Source organism: Pavona decussata, unplaced genomic scaffold, assembly GCF_977016875.1.
Source record: "Pavona decussata unplaced genomic scaffold, jaPavDecu1.1 SCAFFOLD_64, whole genome shotgun sequence".
Taxonomy (NCBI): domain Eukaryota; kingdom Metazoa; phylum Cnidaria; class Anthozoa; order Scleractinia; family Agariciidae; genus Pavona; species Pavona decussata.
In genome coordinates this window covers 2,698,030-2,716,301 of record NW_028145484.1, presented here as the reverse complement: position 1 = coordinate 2,716,301, position 18,272 = coordinate 2,698,030, and the positions used below count along the sequence as shown (strand labels likewise).

Here is an 18,272-nt window from a genome sequence, read left to right as displayed (position 1 = left end):
TTTACGGGGCTCCCTCCGGAGGTGGAGATTTTACCCCTGGGATTTCCGTGGAGTTTCTTGGTTATAATGACCACACTCCCACCAGCACCGCTTCCCCCAGGGGCAGATCTATGAGCCTTTCTGTTCAAACACTGGCCAGCTTGACCTGGTCAGAGGAAAGAAAACTAGAATGAGAATTATTTGAGATTATTATCTGTGTATTGATCGTAAGGAGAGTATTACATTTTATGCTAGAATTCTTCATTACTGGCGCATTGAAGCTGGATTTCAGAAAAAGCTCGGTATGTTGTCGGTATCACCAAATGTAGAGGTAGAAACAGTTTAAGGAAATAAACAACGCTTTTTTAGTTTGGAAAATATGTTTCGGCGGTTATTAGAAGCATCGTCAGTTACAAAATAACCTACTGAATTTCCTGCTCCAAGGATCTTTTGTTTCCCGCATCTTTACCTAGTGGGTGGGAAGGTATTTGATTCGAACGCCTGTACGCATGCTCAATGCTCAGAGTGAATGATCCTTGGTTAATGGCCATACCCCGATACAAACAACCATATAGACTGGAATCTTAAATATAATCTCACCTCCTGCTAGAATCTTTCCATTCAGCGACAGTTCGTCGATCTGCAAATACACCAAACCGCCTCCATTTCCTCCTCTCCCCCCTGGGTTGCGGTCGTCGCTCATAGCGCTACCTCCGCCTCCACCACCACCCCCACCGTAACTGAGGCGTGACTCAAATGCAGTGCTGCCGAATTGCAGTCCACCTATAGCAAAACAGTTACATCTTATTGAAAGACTTTCGCCTGATATTATGGGGTTTTTTGCTAGTAATAAATCGACCATCATATAAATCAAAGGCTCCTGAGAGCCAACTCGTGAAGGCAGATGACACATCAGTAATTGAAATTTAGACGGCTACGGAAACTTCCTTGAAAGCTAAAAGAAATTATATCTTTGCCCGATTATGTAACGAAAAATAACCATTCTTGTACTATAAAAATGATTGTCAAATTATTCTCTACAGATTGAATAAGAAAATTGAAAAAAATCACGTGTTTTTTTATTCAAAGTTCATAGAAGCGCGCCATGTGCAGCTACGTCATGCAAATTTGTGTCCGATAGTCCGGGGCTACTGGATTTTGCGATCGGGCTGGTGGATTCTGACCATCACTTGCCCGATGGTCAAGTGAAGTTTTTTTGGGAATTAAAATTACAAAATTACTGTAGGGCAAAATTTTTTTTAAATTCCAGGTAGATTTGTGTTTTTCAAGCCGATCTCACAAAGGGAAATCTGTTCAACAAAGTATCGCATTACATTTCATGCCCAACATAAATGCGTGAAATTTTTCCTTTGGAGTTCAGTGCCCGCAATCCTCAAATAAAAATAATGAAATATGACAAGCTCTTGCTAAATAAGAATTATTTATCGACCGCGTTGCTTTCCCATAAATTACCAGTTGTAAATTGCGAAAATGAAACATTTTTTCCCTTTGAAACCTCTATGAAAGCTGACAAGATCTTAAAGTGTTTATTTCACCAGAAATTTGCATAATTTTGTTTACGACGTCACTGATGCGTGACATAGCACGTTCCGCTTTCGCGTGAAAACTGACAGCAAAACTAGTTTTTTTTAGCAAACTAATCTACTTGATGTAGTACTTTTGTATGAGAAGGAAGAATATGATGTAAGATGTCGAGTTTTCATGTATGCTAAAAGTTATGATTAGCAGTGAACTTTTCAGTTAATAAGAGTGCTTCTTTCAGCTGAAGACATTTTCTGGCGGCAAAATTTCAAGTTGCGCAACGCAATATCACGCATTCTTTCTGACTAAAACGATTCAGTTATTTCAATCGCGAAGGGAGGACAGGTTAAAAAAAATCGGTGAGGCCTACAATAAATAAGGCCACTAGCGCTAAAGGTAAAAGCTCTAAAAAGCGTCTTGTTTATTCAAAGTCCATGCCGACAATTACTTTTAAATTAAATTATTTTTTAATTAAATTATTTCTGAATTAAATTATTTTTAACTTAGAAGACGCTGCACTTTGTGGAAAAAAACGGAAAACCTATAACTTTGCTCAGATTCAACGAAAAATCTCCATTCTTACACTAAAATGATTGTCAAGTTATTCTCTACAGAATGAATAAGAGAATTCTGATGCGTCGTGAAAAAAATTTCACTTTTTTTTTCACTAATTGAGTTTACGACCCCGGACTTTCTGAAAAACTGAAAACACTTGTAACTTTGCTCAGATTTAACGAAAAATCTCCATTCTTGCACTAAATGATCGTCAAATTATTCTCTACATATTGAATAAGAATATCCTAATGCGCCGTGCACACTAAAAATTAAAGTGTTTTATTACAAAGGGGAAAATGTAAAATTACACTTCTTTTTAGTGTTAACTGTTACACTAAAATTACAATGTAATGTTACACCAGTTCTTGGGTAATTTTACACCACGTTTCAGTGTAAAAAAACATATGTATTTTTTTGGGAATAATACACAGTGTAAAGTGTATTTTTACACTTATTTTAAATTGTAACACAATACACAAATCTGAAGTTTACTTTTACACCAATAGCAGGGTAAATTTACAGTTCTGTGAGGGTAGTTTTATTCTCCCAAAGTGTAAAATAACACAGATTCTGACATAATTTTTTGAACATGTTATGCCAGTCTTAAAACTGTTAAATAGAACACCAAACCACTGAAGTCTGGTTTACACAAGGGGGAAAATACCTAGAAGTTCACACTAAATTTTTTGGTTACAAAACTAACAAGAATAAGGGTAAGGAAAAATTAAGCGAAAAAAACGGTTACACTTGCAGCCTGGCTCAATTTGTTACATTCTCTTGTTTTCAACATGAACAAAGCCACGTTTCGTAGGGTTTTTTCCTTCCCAGCTTCTTTGCCTGCTTTGTGATTGTCAAGTAAAGGTGAATAAAGTACGGCTAATGAGTTGCATGTACTTAATGTTTCAAAATATCTGGTTGAATGCTAACAAGGTTATTTAGCACTGAAGTGTGCGGCGCGTATAGAAATGTCTTCTATAAAGAATTTTGAAAATGCCTTATAGATTTGAAAATTTTTAATCATCTTGTTCCTTCGGTCTTGTCGTTATTGCTGGAACAATTTTAATCAGTTAAGAGATATAATTAGTCATACATGTACGCTCAGAAATTAAAGAAGAAGAAAAATTCTGGTGATTCAAGACCAAGCTTCTGTTGTTTTTTTTTTTTCTTTTTCCTTTCTTTTTTGTTTTTGTTTTGTTTTATAGTCCATGAATCAGAGTAATTTTACACAAGGCGTAAGGTGTAAATCAACGCTATAATACGTCGTAGCCAGCACTGCAAAGGTTTACCAGGCGCTTGTGTAATTTTACACATAATATGGTTGTAAACTGCAACGATTACACTTAATTCAGGGGAAAATTACGACCACTTGGTGTGTAATTTTACATTGTGATTTACGTATAGAATTACGAATCAAAAAACGTCTACCGATGCTGGCAACGTCAGCACACCATTATTTGGTGTAATATTACCCTTCTTTCTCGCTTTCATTACACTACTTTGATGTGTAATTTTACACCTTGCAAAGTAGTATAACACCCTTATTACACCATTTTGAGTGTAATTATACAATCCCTTTAAGTGTTAAACTACACTGTTGGACTGTGTGTAATAATACACACCAAAAAAGGCTGCCGGGGCTGGCAAGGATTTTACACTTTTTTTGGTGTAATAATACACTTTAATTTTTAGTGTGTGAACAAAAAATGTTCGCGTGTTTTTTCCACTAATTGAATTTAAAACTCATTTACTGCGCACGCCCGAAAGTTAACGACAGAACCGACCAACCAACCAAGTCAACAGTCAGCTATCCAATCTCGTCCCCAGAGCCCGCGCGCGTTTTAGGCCAACGGTGGCCACACGTCCACGAGCTCTGGGCTAATCAGAAACCGGAAGCAAGGATCCTGCTTCCGGTGTAAAGGGGGATACTGCTGACCGAGAGGAAGACAGCCTCTGGTAAAAAACATCAAAGGCCAAGAAAACGAGTGAAAAAGGTGACAACCTCCATTCCTCCCGTTTGTCAGTGATTGTTATTCACGTGAGACGTCCTTAATAACAAAACAACCAAAACAAAGGCTGCGTAAAATCTGGGTTTGTCGGCCATTTGCTTCTCTCAACCGCGACAAATTAATTTTGCACATTGTCGGGTTGTTTTAGAAAACCAAACGTTTTCCATAGGCAGGGGCAAAAAAACATATATAGGTTATGTTATGGCGATTAGAAACCTTTGTTGTATTTTACTCATTTGGAGTTAAATTAAGCTTGTTTTTCGCCTGTAAAATGTAGGTTTTTAACACTGGGGTGGGGGTGAATATACGCAGCCTACACAGTATGAGATAGCCAAGTTTTTTCATGGCACCACGGTAAAGTTAATAGTGAAACGAAAATAGAGCCAGGTCGGAGGTTATATAAGCTTTAACCTAATTAACTAAAACCGGGTAAAGATTTTCAAACAACATTCGAGAAACTTCAGCAAGATATCGTTCCTAACCTGATTGTCGTCGACGACAAATACCAACAAATGTTTACAAACGTAAGCTTAATTTTTTCCGCTGTAAAATTTACAAACGATAGATTTCACAAGATCAGCTTTTGCTTACCTAGATACCATGATCCCAGAATAAATACAATAAAATGGCAGAAGTATATTTAATAACAAGACACAAATCTGTAAAAGAGTCAACCGAAATAACCAGCAACTTGAAAATCTAAGCTTATCAGAAAGATCGAGGGCTGCAATTTTTTTTTCAATTCGCACACTCAGTGCAAGCTTAAGAAACTCACCCTGAAAAAAAATATATTTTACCTGCTCTCGATGTGGTTTACCAGTCCTATAAGCTGCAAACTTACAAAGCTCGCAAATGAACTGTTGTGTAAAGAGTGACCACGATCGCTATTCCATTCTATTCTGTCCGTCTGCTTTCTGAACAACTTTTTGGGCCACACATTCTTGAATACTCCGCTTTTAACGCAGTGGTAACAAAGGCCGTTGGTTTTCCTTGTTCAAGTTTAATTATGTTTCTGCTGGGCTGCTGATAGAATATCTGTTCCTGTTCAACAAAGTACTCTTCAATAAATTCTGCTTTAGTCAGATCAACTCGCAGACTCTGTGTTGCGAATGGATTTCGAATTTGCTTCTTTCAGCTCCTTCAACAGCACGAGCAAGGCTGTTAAACTCTTATCTGCTTAGACAATGTTGAGAACGATTTTAAACAGCCAGCATTGACTATGAACCACATTTCAGAGTCGATAATTAGAGGAGTTTTTCCGAAAGTTGTGAGGTCCATCGTTAACTCGACCGGCGCAAGCGTGTCAACTGTCATCCAGCTTTGTCAAACGCTGCAACATATCGCAAAGGTTTTCGCGCCGTTTCCGTTTAGTCATGTGATTTGACTTGTTATCTTTTTCGTGTTTACTCACTGCAAAAAATAAGGAGCGCATGAAAATTTAGTTGCATTTTGATTCTATGGCGGTTTTTGTTTTGATATCTTTGACAGTCTATTTCTTTTCTTGTTTTAAAACCTCCGATTCAAAGACGCTTCCGGTAAGATGTAATATCCAATCAGATTTCGATTTGCTGGATTTTGACATTGATTAGCCCAGAGGTCTTGCTTCCTTAATGCTGACCAAAAGGAACGTAGCCTCTGGGAACGAGATTGTCAGCTATCGCTATAACTCGTTTATTGCGCCTGCGCGCATTCACGAGTTGAAAAGAAGTTTAAAATAAGCACAACTTTTAAGGATGCCTACCGACCTTACCTGGATTTTTCAAAGGCACACCATCCCGAATCGATGGATTATGAACAGCAATATATCAATGTCAGAGTTATGACAGTCAAGCTGGATGCGTCACCTATTTGCTGATTAAGTGTGAGTGAGCTTTCCATGGCATGGCCAAACAGGTAGGTTAGATTGTCATTTGTAATAACACAAAAACGCATTCATGACTCACCAATCACCAATTTTCTTGGCGCTTACATTTACACCTCAGCTAATTTGGACATAAAAGGCAAAACTTCGATTACTAATCAATGAGAGCTGCAGGACTCATGACACAGTTTTGGATCATTTGAAAACCTTGAAAAGATAACTGACCGTGAGAAAAGGTAAAGCGGGGGAAAAACGTAACAAAGAAATAATATTGATGACTAGATCCTTTTTTCAATATATTAATTCTTTCCTATCAAAGGAAATTATAAGAGAAAATTGGTCAAACCTTCAGCCAAATATTGCCCTATGTCACGGGTATAATTTATGATAAACATGATAAAGTAACTCCCTTTATTGCGGACACCATCGAGACCGCGAGTTAGTGTCCTTAATGGCGAAAGTCCGTAATATTAATAGCGGGAATTTATTTTAGTCAAATGTCTGTACTCTATTTTTCCCCTGGATTTAGCTTCTGTCTGTATTATCGGGGTGTCGGTAATAGCGAGGTGTCCGCAAGGCAAGAGTTGACTGTATTTGTTTTGAACCTCTTCAGTCTTGAATAGTTAGCCGTTAAAATGTCCGATGGTGTGCCTTTAATAAATCTAGGAAAGCTTCCTCCATTAAGAAATAACTGCTACCTCCTCCTCCTCCACCGCCGTAGTGATTGCCACAAGAATCGCCTTAAAAAATAAGATAAACACTGAATAAACAATTGAATTCACGTCAATTACACTAACTTTCAAATGAATTTTGTGTTGTTAGCACTAAGGACGCAAATGACGGATCAGAGAGTTAACTTAGCTCTGGTAAGGAAATGGAAGTTCGCACGAGGCGATCGTGCGATCTCCCATTTCCTTACTAGGGCTAACGCTCAGTAGGAAATTCATGGCTTCACTTTAGAGCACTTTAACATACACTGTAGAGTTAATTCATCATTTGCACTGAGTTCCAGCCTGTCTCGAAACTGGATAGTGAATGAAAATTCTGAGGATGATACCGTTTTTTACCACCCATCCTCTTGTTTTATTTGAAAAGATATTTGGAATATTCATATTGCATAAAGATTGTAATGTTAGCTATAACTGTACTTTAATCAAAAAGACCGTTTACTGTCTCCCTCTCCTTTTATACATGGGTGTTAGCAAGAGACCGAGACGTCAGTCTCTTATTGTTAACTAAATCAATACGTTGTTACGAATTATATATCTGGTACCTCCTCCACCACCCCTTTTAGCTGAGCCCGCATTCCCTCCTTGTGCAGTTTTGTCATAACAATATGGACCTTTGTTAACAGGATAGCTTCCTGGTTTTCCGCCATCGCCTCCATTACCACCCCGACAATTGGACTCGCCACCACCCCCAGCGTATGTTCCAATCTGATAAGCAACCAAAGAGAGATTGAGATTTCAATGAATGGTGTAACACAGTTGCCGTGATTCAGATTGGTCAGTTGTGTCCTAATGTTATTTGTTGTGATTTATAGCTCATATTGAAAAACGGAAGGACTCATTAAAAAGATCTAAATAACGTTAAAAGAGCATGAGAGCAAGTAAAGAGTACTTTTCCAGCCTTTCCTCCATGCCCGCCTTCTTGCCCTCTGCAACCGCTTCCCCCACCACCTCCCCCACCGCCAGAGAAATGTCCGCCACCTCCTCCACCAGCTGCTCCATCGTCACCGTTTTGAGTAGAGTCTGCTCCTCCTCCCCCAGCGTTGTAGCCTCCAGGGCCTCCTTTGGAGCCTAAAATGATGGCGTGCTAGTGTTAGTATCAGTTTTTCATTTAAGGAAAAGATCACAGGACTAAAAAACAATGGCATTTCCGAAAGAAACCCGAGTCTTGGTCATTCTATAGGTTGATCTTTTTCTTCTTAAATCAAAGTTATCAAAACATATTTAGTATCTTTTTGGAAGGTTTAAGTAAATTTTTAAAATACATGAATTAACCACAACCTTATAGAAGTGAATTATGACGGGGTGGCCGGATTAGCATACGCCTATTTCGTATCTTTTTTTTTCTCAGGAGAGCGCCAAAATTATTCTACCTGTCTCAACTTTTGTACTTCAGCTCAGGTAATTTCTTGACTCTGATATGCATTGTGCTATTTAAAACAAACGACAATACAGAACAATTTGAAAATATTTTTGTTGTAGTTTCGCTACCATTGTTAATACAGCTTATACCTTTGTGCGAAGTAGGTCCATCCCCAGCCCCTCCCCCTCCGATTCCATTTTTGCTCGTTGTCCATGAGGCGACCGAAATGTCTCCTCCTTTGCCCATATTTGGTTCCTTTGCAGGACAAAAGAACGTTTCGCCGCCGTGACCCCCTCCCCCTCGATTGTCTCCTCCAGCACCCCCACGATATCCTGAAAGGAATTGAGAAGTTACAAAAACAGAACGGTAAGCTACTACACAAGCATTAGAAAGAAAGGCAAATAAACTTCAAACTTCAAACTTCATATCAGGGGATTAGTTATCTCTTGACAATTAAAAGAGCTGTAGAAGCTCCAATAGTTGACTGGAAGGAGGGGTAAAAATCGATACAAGAACGGTAAAAAGAAGAAGAAGAAGAAGAGGAAGAAGAAGAAGAAGAAGAAGAAGAAGAAGAAGAAGAAGAAGAAGAAGAAGAAGAAGAAGAAGAAGAAGAAGAAGAAACAAAGAAGCTCTCGGACGTAGAATTGCTAGCTGGCAAATCTTTTTGCTTCTTACTAGTGAAAAGCTTCCCAAGTCGTGGTCGCTTTGGACGGTTGGATGGTATAGATGAATTGATTTGAATGAAAGGAGACAACGAGAAAAAAAGTTTTCTTTGTTTGATCATTTTATGCAAGATTCCGATACGCAAGAATCCGCTGTATACATGTGGACGCAAACCCACAGCGATTTTTAATATGCGCAAAATGTAGCCGAACATGGTTTGATGTAGGGTTAGGGTTTCAGAGTTCTAGTGCCAGAACCTCAGGCAAAAGTTCGTAAAGGACCTTCCACCTGTGGTTCTCAAGACGCTTTGTCACATTCAGGTGCAGCCAAACAGGGTCTCAAGGGTTTGATATCGGATAGACAGCAATGGAAGGGCGTCTGGGGCGCGGACGACCAGAAACCTAGTCGATACGGTACAAACATCATTAAGGGCCTGAAATGATTTTCTCGCTGGGTGCCGCTGTTTAAGGTGCGCCCACATATCTACAGCAGGTCGGAAGTCGAAAAGCAAAACTTTAATAAAATGATCAAACAAGCTTGTCAAATCACAACCTTTCAATTGAAAATGTGTATCAAGAATAACGCTTAGAAAAACAACGTCGCACTATAAAAATATAAAAATCTCACACCCACGCCGGAAACAAGCAGTTGCCACCCAAAAAGAAAGGTGCGGGTGTGTAACATGTCTGAACAGTTAATGTGAGTTAAAAGTTACCTTTTCCGGACATTTCTATTTTAGAGGTATGATCGATGGCTAAATTCCTTGCCCTGAAAGCCAGGATTCCTGCCAGTCCATCGTTTTGCCCATCACAAGTCAGGACGCATTTGTTGCGCAAGGACACTTTACCAAAATACGGAAACGTTTGGGCGATCAAACAGGTGTGTTGGTCTCTCACGAGAAACATGTTGATTGGCTTCTCCAAGGTAACATGGCAAACAGACATCCTAGAATAGATGCCACCAAAATTAAGGTAATAACTTGTATGACGTAATGTAAACCTTTACCTTCAAGGGTACTGTCACCGAGATTTTTGCTTTATTTTGATCAAAGCTACTAAAATGTTTAAGGCATAGAACCTTTCTCTAACATGAAATTGTTCGTAGAGTACAGGGGAGGAAGCATTAACTGATTTTTTCGAATGAAAAGCAAACTATAAATCTGTATGTAGCCATTTCTCCAGAACTCACAGGAAGAACTTGAAAAATCCATTTCCATCCAAGCCATCCGCAGCGAAAGATAACAAATACTAGCTTATGTATACTCGTAGAGCAAATTGTTAATAATACTGAACCATTATTTTAATATTTCTATTGATACAACTATGATTGATTGATATCCAAAGGTTCACTAAAAATAAGTGACAGCGATCTTTAAGTGAAAGTTCTTTAAGATCTTTAAGTGAAATTTTGTTCGTGTACTTTCTTGGCAAAGCAATTACCATTCTATTTTTTAGGGTGATTTTACTTGACCCGTAAAATAGGAAGTAGGATACACTCTATGTATATTTTCCAGCAAATTTTTGGATTAACAAAGTAGTATAATTGAACATTCTTACCCTTTTTTGTCAGTTTTTGAGGTAACCAACTTCGCCGTTACTATCTCGTACTTGCCATAGTTGTCCGGCTTTCCTCTACTGACAAACAACAAGAGGTCGTCGCTGGGTAGAGGACCTTTTTCTTGCTTGCAATCAGACAAATGTAACTCATCCGAATCGAGGCGATATACTTTCCACGAAGAGGCAAATCTCTTGCAGAAGTTGATTGTTGCACCGTTGCATTCAAATCCACTGGCTGTCAGGATAAGAAAAATTTCGATCGTCTCAGTTCAATTTTATCGAGTACCGCAGAAACTTTGCGAGTTCTCACTAAAAGTAATATTCTAAATGTGTATTTTGTTGTCATCTATCCATTTAGGTAAATTGCACTGTCGGAATACCTGATATCGATAGAAAAGTAACTGATATATTTTTGATAATTTGTCGGGATTTGAGCTCATTACGCCGCGCACTGCTCAACCAACTGAGCTATCAAGCCAAATAGGAGATGGTCATTTGTGCTGATGCTCGTAGTACACTGTATATATCCGTGGAAGATGGATGCATGGAAGTGAATGTACGAAATATCGTACATGTAAAGTGCGGATGAAAGATTTAATGTTGTTCTTCATGTATTATTTCATTTAGTTTTTTTCAGCCTCTCTTTCCGCAGCTGCTTAAGTTACGTATATCAACAGCAATGGCCTCTCATTCATTAATGGAGCGGTTTTCAATTGACCGTAGCAAGTAATTTGGCAATTGTCTTGGTTAGGGAAACTCGTGCCACTTTAATTTTCAACAAACGACAGGGTTTGTACTTTTTTGGGCTCTTAAAAATCCATGACTTACCATGACCTGTTCAAACTTTCCATGACAAAGCGTTCGCATAATTTTAGTCTTAAAATGCGCAGTGATATTCTTCTGGGTGATAATTTGTTTCTCGGTCCCTTTTCGGGTTTTTTTAATTGTTCATCTTCTTCCTTTTTTATTCCCTAAAAGAATTCATTCTTGATGAATTTTTTCCATGAACATCATTTTCAATAACTCTCCATGACCCACAATTAAAATCTATGACTTATCAGGCAGGGAAACGAAATTGCAAAATTCCATGACTTCCCAGGCTTTCCACAACCCGTATGAACCCTGCAACGAGACTCAAATCGAGAACCAATCGTGCCTTGCTCGCACGCGTTTTCCCGAGCTTGATTTCTGATGGATTGGTTCATTACGTTGTCTACGTCTGTTGTGATTGGTCAGAATGAGTGCCTTGGTTTTGGTTTTACCACACTCAATTGAAAACCGCTCTGACTACTAAATCTTCAGAAGGAAAAATCGTTTAAGAAATCTATAGCTTTAGCTAGCTTACTTCCGGGTTCAATTATGGTGCAGTTTGAAGAACATCCCTGGACAACCTGTAAAAAAGAAAGGAAAAATTTAAGTTGCTTTTTTTTTTTTACACTATTTTCTTTTTTGAACCAATTCTACTACTGTCTGAGGCAGTTAAACACAGCCTTCAGTATCGAGATGCTACTCTCTGGGACAGTTCCCTCTGAAATACCAAGGATTCTGGCAACATCAACCCATCTAAACCCTGCCTTTCCATGTAAAATTTCCTACTCACTCTTGAACAAGTTCTAATCTTGGTCTTTCAACTTCCCTGTTCCTCGTTATCGATATCAGAATAGGTTCAGAAGTCGACTCCTAAAACCAATCAGCATCCCTCTCACATTCTTCTACAACTCCCTCCAAGTGACATCTTAGCTTTTTCAAGATGCCTAATAGTCGACGTAGTGGAAGCTGGTAGCTTTCAGCATTTTAAATGTAAGCTCAAAATGTGTTTAAATATTTGATTGTAAAGATCTTGATTTATGTATATTTATTTTTCTTTTTATTTATATTGAGGGTGTTTTCGCATAGGGCTAACCTCTAAACTTCCCTTTCTAGAAGTACTTTTCTTCTTAGTTTTCAGTTTTATTTGTATATATAGTCTGCTTCTGGAATAAATAAAGTATGTATGTATGTGATTGGTGTAGGTAGCTGATCAACGTTAAGCTCTTGGGCGTACTGATTCTTCGATTGTCGTGGTTAGAACACTCAAAGTTCTTTCGGATTCTTCCAGTTTACTAATAAAGAACTCTGAAGAATAGACTGATGAGTGGCTGACGCGTTTCGTTGTTGCTGTATATCGAACATCTTCATTATGTCGGACACGTTTCAGTTGTAGTTGTTTGATTTATTGAATGTACCTTGTTACATGAAATTTTGGCGACACTTTCAATTAGCGAATTTAGCGATTTTTCTAAAAAATCGCTAAATTTAAATGCACCAAAATTAAGTGTCCCTGACTTTAAATCCTCGCTAAATAAAAGTGAGTACAATATGAATTCAAATTCCGCCATCTGGTCAGTTTCACGCAGATATGACGTGTATCGGATGTCTCGTGTACATTTCAGTCATTTCAGCTTGAGAACTGAATTGGATTCTTCGCTAGTATTAAATTTTGCATTCCCATGTAGACTCCGTGGTTTCCACGTACGTTTATAAAGAGCTGTGGAATCCTAGACTAAATGAAAACCTTGACACAATGCACGAGGAAATTCACGCAGGCTGGCTTTTCGCTTCATACGACTATCTGACCGGCGCAGAAGAAAGCAAATGTATCCTCAAGGGATGGGAGAAAGCAGGAGTCACGGAAATTAGCCTGTTCACAGTCCCGCTATTTTTACGTGGGATTACGCTTCCGGGAGTTGCCGCCATCTTGGTTTGTAAAAGCGAGCGTGATCTGGGGAGAGTGTCTGAACTACCGAGGGGAGCCGGAGTGGGGGTTATTGAGTCGGGGAGGGGGAGCGAAAAAATACCCGCTCCCCTCGGTAGACAATCTCCCCAGATCACGCTCGCGCAAGATGGCGGCAGCTCCATCGAAGCGTACCAGTCTCGAGAATCCCACGGAAAAATAAGGGAACTGTGAAGAGGGCCAAACGGAAATTGACAACAGCGACAAACCAGTACCACCTGTTGATCCATTTGAAGAAATCTACCGGGCTTAATCGGTGTCGTTAGAATGCTAAATAATGGCTAGGTACTCTTACAAGGAGCCGATTGACTTCGTGTGACAATGTACCTTAATATGAGTGAGAACAGCATTAAGATATGACATTACAGTTGCAAATTCGTTTGCTTCGTTCAAAATTAAGTTTCAGAACATTGTATGATTTTGATTTAAATAAAGCTATTGGCATTTATGATTTTATCACATAAATGTTCCATTGTCGTCGTAAAAGTTTTGAAAACCGTAATTCGCCAATGTTTCAGTTCGTGAAATCGCGGAAATTAAGTGACTTATGTTCCAGAATTTACGAAAAATCGCTAAATTAAAGTGTCGCTAAATAAGGATTTTTCAAAATCGCTTAATTTAAGTGTCGCCAAAATTTCATGTAAAAAGGTAAACATTGATATATGCAAGATAACATTGATGTATGCACATTCGCAAAAGACCTTCACAGGTTGTTTATCTTCCGGCATGACAGCTTCATTGTTAGACTGAGGTCAGGTAAATTACGATATATTACCTATTGAATAATCAATTACTAATAATCAATTACTAAAATACAAGTTACAGAATTTCTGATTTTCATGATTCCTTCTTTGAGGGTCTGTTCTGTCTGCAGTAGATCGAATTTGTCCTCTAAATCAGTCTAAATGATTGCGTTAACGCTAACTTAGTCCGAGACAATAAGAGATTTAAAAATGAATATTCAAGATTGTTCTTTCTATCTTACATAGGAACAAAATTTAAACCGTGATTTACGAACACGCTCGTTGACTGATTTGGAAACAATACAGTGTATTATAGTTGAGATAAAATACCACCACATTTGACAAAGATTAACGCCGGTAAAATTTGGGAATACTTTTGGATGACGTGGCGTAACGCTAGTAACAAGATATTAGGGGGAAAAATGTATTTATAATCAGCTTTTGTTATCTTCAGTTGGTTTGCTTAGTCAATTATGATTATAAAAAGGTTGATTTTGCAGAGGGAGGTGAATTACTTTGTTTGTAAAAAAATGACCCAGTTCGTCAGTATATAATCAAAGATTTCGTCAGATTTCTAAACTTACCCATAGTTGTTGGCAAATGCCCCACATCAGGAGAAGACAAAAATGATGTAACTTCATGATTCTTCTCTGGTGCGGAAGGAGTTGAAGAAGCGAAAATTGCTGACTAAGGCAGACAAAAGAAATGTTAATTCACCAGTTCGTGGCAAGCAATGCGACTCTTTCTATAATTGTTATAAAATTAGGCCTTCGCGCTATTAACGGTCATCGCCAGAGACAGAGCCTTCTTTGTGGAAGCAATACTTGTTCTATTTTTTTCCGAAATGAGTCATGATTGATACGTGGAAACTTTCCTTCCATTTATATAGCATTCAAATTTTGTACCACTTCCAGTAATACGGTAACTGACGCATTCCGATCGAAATACGACAATCAGTACAAGCTGTTCTGAAAACTTTAAAACGACAAGTCGATGCACGCGTCAAGGCCCACCAGATAGCGTCCGATCTGATAAGTTACCTTTTAGCTTCTTTTGTTCCCAAATGACTGCTTCGAAACGATAAAACTCAACACAGTTTAGTTGTGTTGTTTTACGACGGTACGGATCAAGATAGAAAACAGTATACAAAATCTAGGACTATTCATAGACTTTATTTGATAACGTCACAAACACGAAAACCTTGATGGATAACATGTTGAATCATTTGTTCGTTTCTATAATAATCAGCCACGATGCTCGGGATCGCGCGCGAGATGGTTCATTAACGCTATAAATTAGTCAGTCAGTCATTGGTCGACTCTTCCCGCCAAAAAAGGTCTGGTAAAGAGCTTAACCCATTTCCGTTTTCTTATTACTTCCGATATTTCAGTTCCTGTATGTCCTGTTTTCAGTGTCTTGTACTTACGAAGACAGCGCTCAAACCCAGTTGTTCATAGCCCGATTAAACTTATCCTGGGTTAACGTGAACTTTGATTTAAGTTTATTTACTACTATATGAATTCTTCGAAAAGATTTTTGTCCCCTTAGTTTTGCCTTAAACTTTTCTTTACCATTAGCTTAAAATTAGCCTTTTAAAAACATTCTTAGCGAGCGAGATGAAAACCTCGGTTAACTTTTAACCGTGGATTGGCGTTAATCAGCCTTCGAACAACCGGGCCCTGGTAGCTAATAGTATTCACATGAACCAATTAATAGACCCGATTTGGCCTGTCAATTAGACAAAGAAAATGAGTTAGACGACAATTATCGGCCCGATTTTATAAAATCTACATTTTTTTAATCGACCGATTTTCACCCCGCGCTAGTAATTAACAGAAAACAAAATTGGCCGACAAATGGTAACTTGTACTGATTGGCCCGTGCGATTGAATTTTCAATAAATGAAGTTCGGGTCATCTTCGGAGGTTTTCGCCAGATCTACGGAAACTCAGCCGTTATCAATTTGCATTTTGACAAGAACGGTGCTGAGCAAAATTTTGACAGCTCAGAGCAGCTCTTTCATTCCGGCCCTTTGCAGGAGAGTCGCGCAATTTTGTTTATTTATCGACGAGCCTCTGTCGGTTAAGATATAAAGAAAAGTTAAGCGAAATCTTCGGTCGAGCGAGAGCAACACTTTAAACTTGTAGCTGAGGCGTGCCCCTTCACGTGGCTTCTGGCGCTCTCTTCACCATCCGGACCGCAGCATGTCATTTTATGTCTATGGATAGAACTGATGCTACAAATCAAAACCCTAGCTGATTGCAAGTCAATTTAATTTAATTCAATCTCGTCGTCAGTATCCGAAACCTCCAGCGGTAATTATAAATCGACGCTGCACACGCCTCAATGACCACATTGACAGGAAATTGACAGGGCTTTGGCCTGAAGTCTAGAGGAAACCGAGGCAACTGTCTCGGTTAAAATTTCCACGTTCAGGGTATTTTAAGCACCCTACTTGGAATTTAGTTAAATGAAATCTAAGACTAGTCGATGGATCAGTGAAACACATTTTGCAGGCCGCGCAGTCCTTTAACAGTTTTTCTGTTTAATGTAGTATGCTCGGGGAGCAAGGATATGAAGGCATACTTGAAAGCCTGAATGGCTTTTTTCCCTGGCTTTCTGGGATTTGTACAAATTTAGCCAATTCATAGTTCCAGCAGACTCTCTCCTTTTCCCGTCTCTCTGGAGTCTCTGGAGCAAGAAGGGAGACGAGAAGAAGAGAGAGTCTGGGAACGAGATTGGTCTTTCATATGTCACGAGTCTGCTGCATGCACGCGGACTTCACGCGACGATTAACCGATCACTAAACCCATAGTGTCATTTTTAATTAATTTCGATAGTCTGATTCCTCTTTTGTGAAAAGTATTTCCAGTGAGTTTTTTTTAGCCGAAAATGCTAAGAACTTTCACGGAATAATTAAGAACTTCCAAAAGGGGAAAAGTTTTTGAAAGCTACGTGGAACAGTTTAAGGTGTAATGCGTCGGTGGAGTGCCGTAAAGCTTGTATGTATAGAGAGGGACAGCCGTCTGAGCCGTTGAAACTCAAACTCCTCGGAATCGCTTCAACGTGACCCACAAACCACGCAAAACGCTTCGGAATAGGAAAACACAAAATTCTGCAAACTTAGCGAAAGATCACACAATACCATAGGACATTGTTAAACCGGCATTTTTCTTTCAGCTCGAGCTACTGTAGCTTTGATTATGTTGTCAGCATGTCCTTCCCCTGGGGGGGGGGGGGGGGGGGGGCAGGGTGGGGAGATTGCACTCTCCTAAACCTATATATGAATGTGCGGCGCCAAAGGATACGGCTTTTGACCCGTTTTGAGGTCTGAAATAGAATATGGTATAGATTTTTAACCATTTTGGTCTGAACGTCTGAAAACGGGTATGGATTCTACAAACCAGGGACGGGTTGCATAAAACTTAACGGCGGGCGTAAATGCTATCGTCGGACGTTTAAATACTGAATGTGACTGGGATGAAGGTCTGGCGGTAGCAGTTACGCCCGACGTTAAATTTTATCAGTGCAACTCACCCCAGGTCTGAAAAAAGGGTACTGTCCGATAGTTTGTTTACATGGTTTACATTATTATTTTTCAGGAAATGTCAACCATCCATGCCGTGTAACGTCGCATAATAGTGCTATCGGCGTGTGCATGTCTTTGTAGTTGCATCACGTAATGTTGATTTAGTTTAACAAAGAATAATCAGGATTTGGCCTTAACAGTAGAGTTTACTTATCCAAGAAAGAACCGCAAATAATTGTATATTTCCGTTCTGTAAAATATAATTCACTGTTGTAAGAAATATAATTCAGTATTGTACGTGGAGAAGACCCCGAGAAAGTCAAGGTTGTAAATGAGATTGTGAAGGGGAATAAAAATGACGCACCATTTGGATAGATAGTCAGCTCTTGCTCGGGTCTACTGGTACGTGCCGGTAGAACTTTCCCGTACAGGTACCAAAAAATTGCATAATTTGGTCCGAAATAGGGTCTGGCTGTAAGGTAACCACTCAAGCCGACGCTAGAAAATCCGAATTTGCCAGAAACGAATCTCAACAAAGTATAAACTGTAGAGAGTTGCCAGTAAGCAGATGATTCGTCATTTCGATTTCGCTCATTTCTGAGGCTACGCTGTCTAGTCACACTCGAAAATTGCGTGTGACATGTGACATGGTGACTATTTTATGACGAGTGTCGCATTTGATAGTCACGCATATGCCCAATGTAATCAAAATGGTATTCACCGATAAAATGCAGAGAAGCGAATCTTTTTTAACAAGGAACCTTATTGAAATTAGCGTTCACAAGTCTGTTTGTCGCGCGTACGTGCCATGAGTTACGAGCGGAAGTGGTTTACCCACTGTGCTTTACCGAAAGAAAACGTAGTTCCGGTTGATTGACGTCAATATATCCCCGTGCGGAAACTGGAATTCGACGTATCAGTTACTTTCGCAGGGAGTATAAGTAAGAGTGTTAAACAGCATTAAACTTTTTCGC

At 39.1% G+C, this 18,272-nt stretch overlaps 2 protein-coding genes across 2 annotated transcripts in view; both read right to left on the bottom strand.

Moving 5' to 3' along the window:
* LOC146478453 (uncharacterized) overlaps positions 1-14,935 on the bottom strand; it is a 29,291-nt gene extending 14,356 nt beyond the window's left edge. The window contains exon 1 of the mRNA XM_085111984.1: positions 14,810-14,935. The gene's annotated coding sequence lies outside the window, so the exon portion shown is untranslated. The remainder of the gene's footprint in view (positions 1-14,809) is intronic.
* Positions 9-8,363, bottom strand: LOC146478454 (uncharacterized). Its single transcript, XM_085112014.1, has 6 exons — positions 8,184-8,363; positions 7,564-7,742; positions 7,217-7,379; positions 6,642-6,683; positions 580-762; positions 9-145 (listed from the first exon to the last, which is right to left on the bottom strand). Exons 1-5 carry the CDS (start codon positions 8,229-8,231, stop codon positions 679-681), a joined length of 516 nt encoding a protein of 171 aa, XP_084968140.1. The 5' UTR covers positions 8,232-8,363; the 3' UTR covers positions 9-145; positions 580-678.
* Positions 14,936-18,272: the final 3,337 nt, after the last annotated feature.

What these genes read in the sequence shown, in the direction of transcription:
- LOC146478454 (XM_085112014.1), bottom strand. Translation starts at nt 8,231, where the DNA reads ATGGAATCGGAGGGGGAGGGGCTGGGGATGGACCTACTTCGCACAAAG. An exon ending in ATGGAGGAAAGGCTGGAAAA is followed by an intron (nt 7,380 to 7,563) that starts GTACTCTTTACT and finishes GTTGCTTATCAG; the next exon opens with ATTGGAACATACGCTGGGGG. An exon ending in CGGCGGTGGAGGAGGAGGAG is followed by an intron (nt 763 to 6,641) that starts GTAGCAGTTATT and finishes GTTTTGCTATAG; the next exon opens with GTGGACTGCAATTCGGCAGC.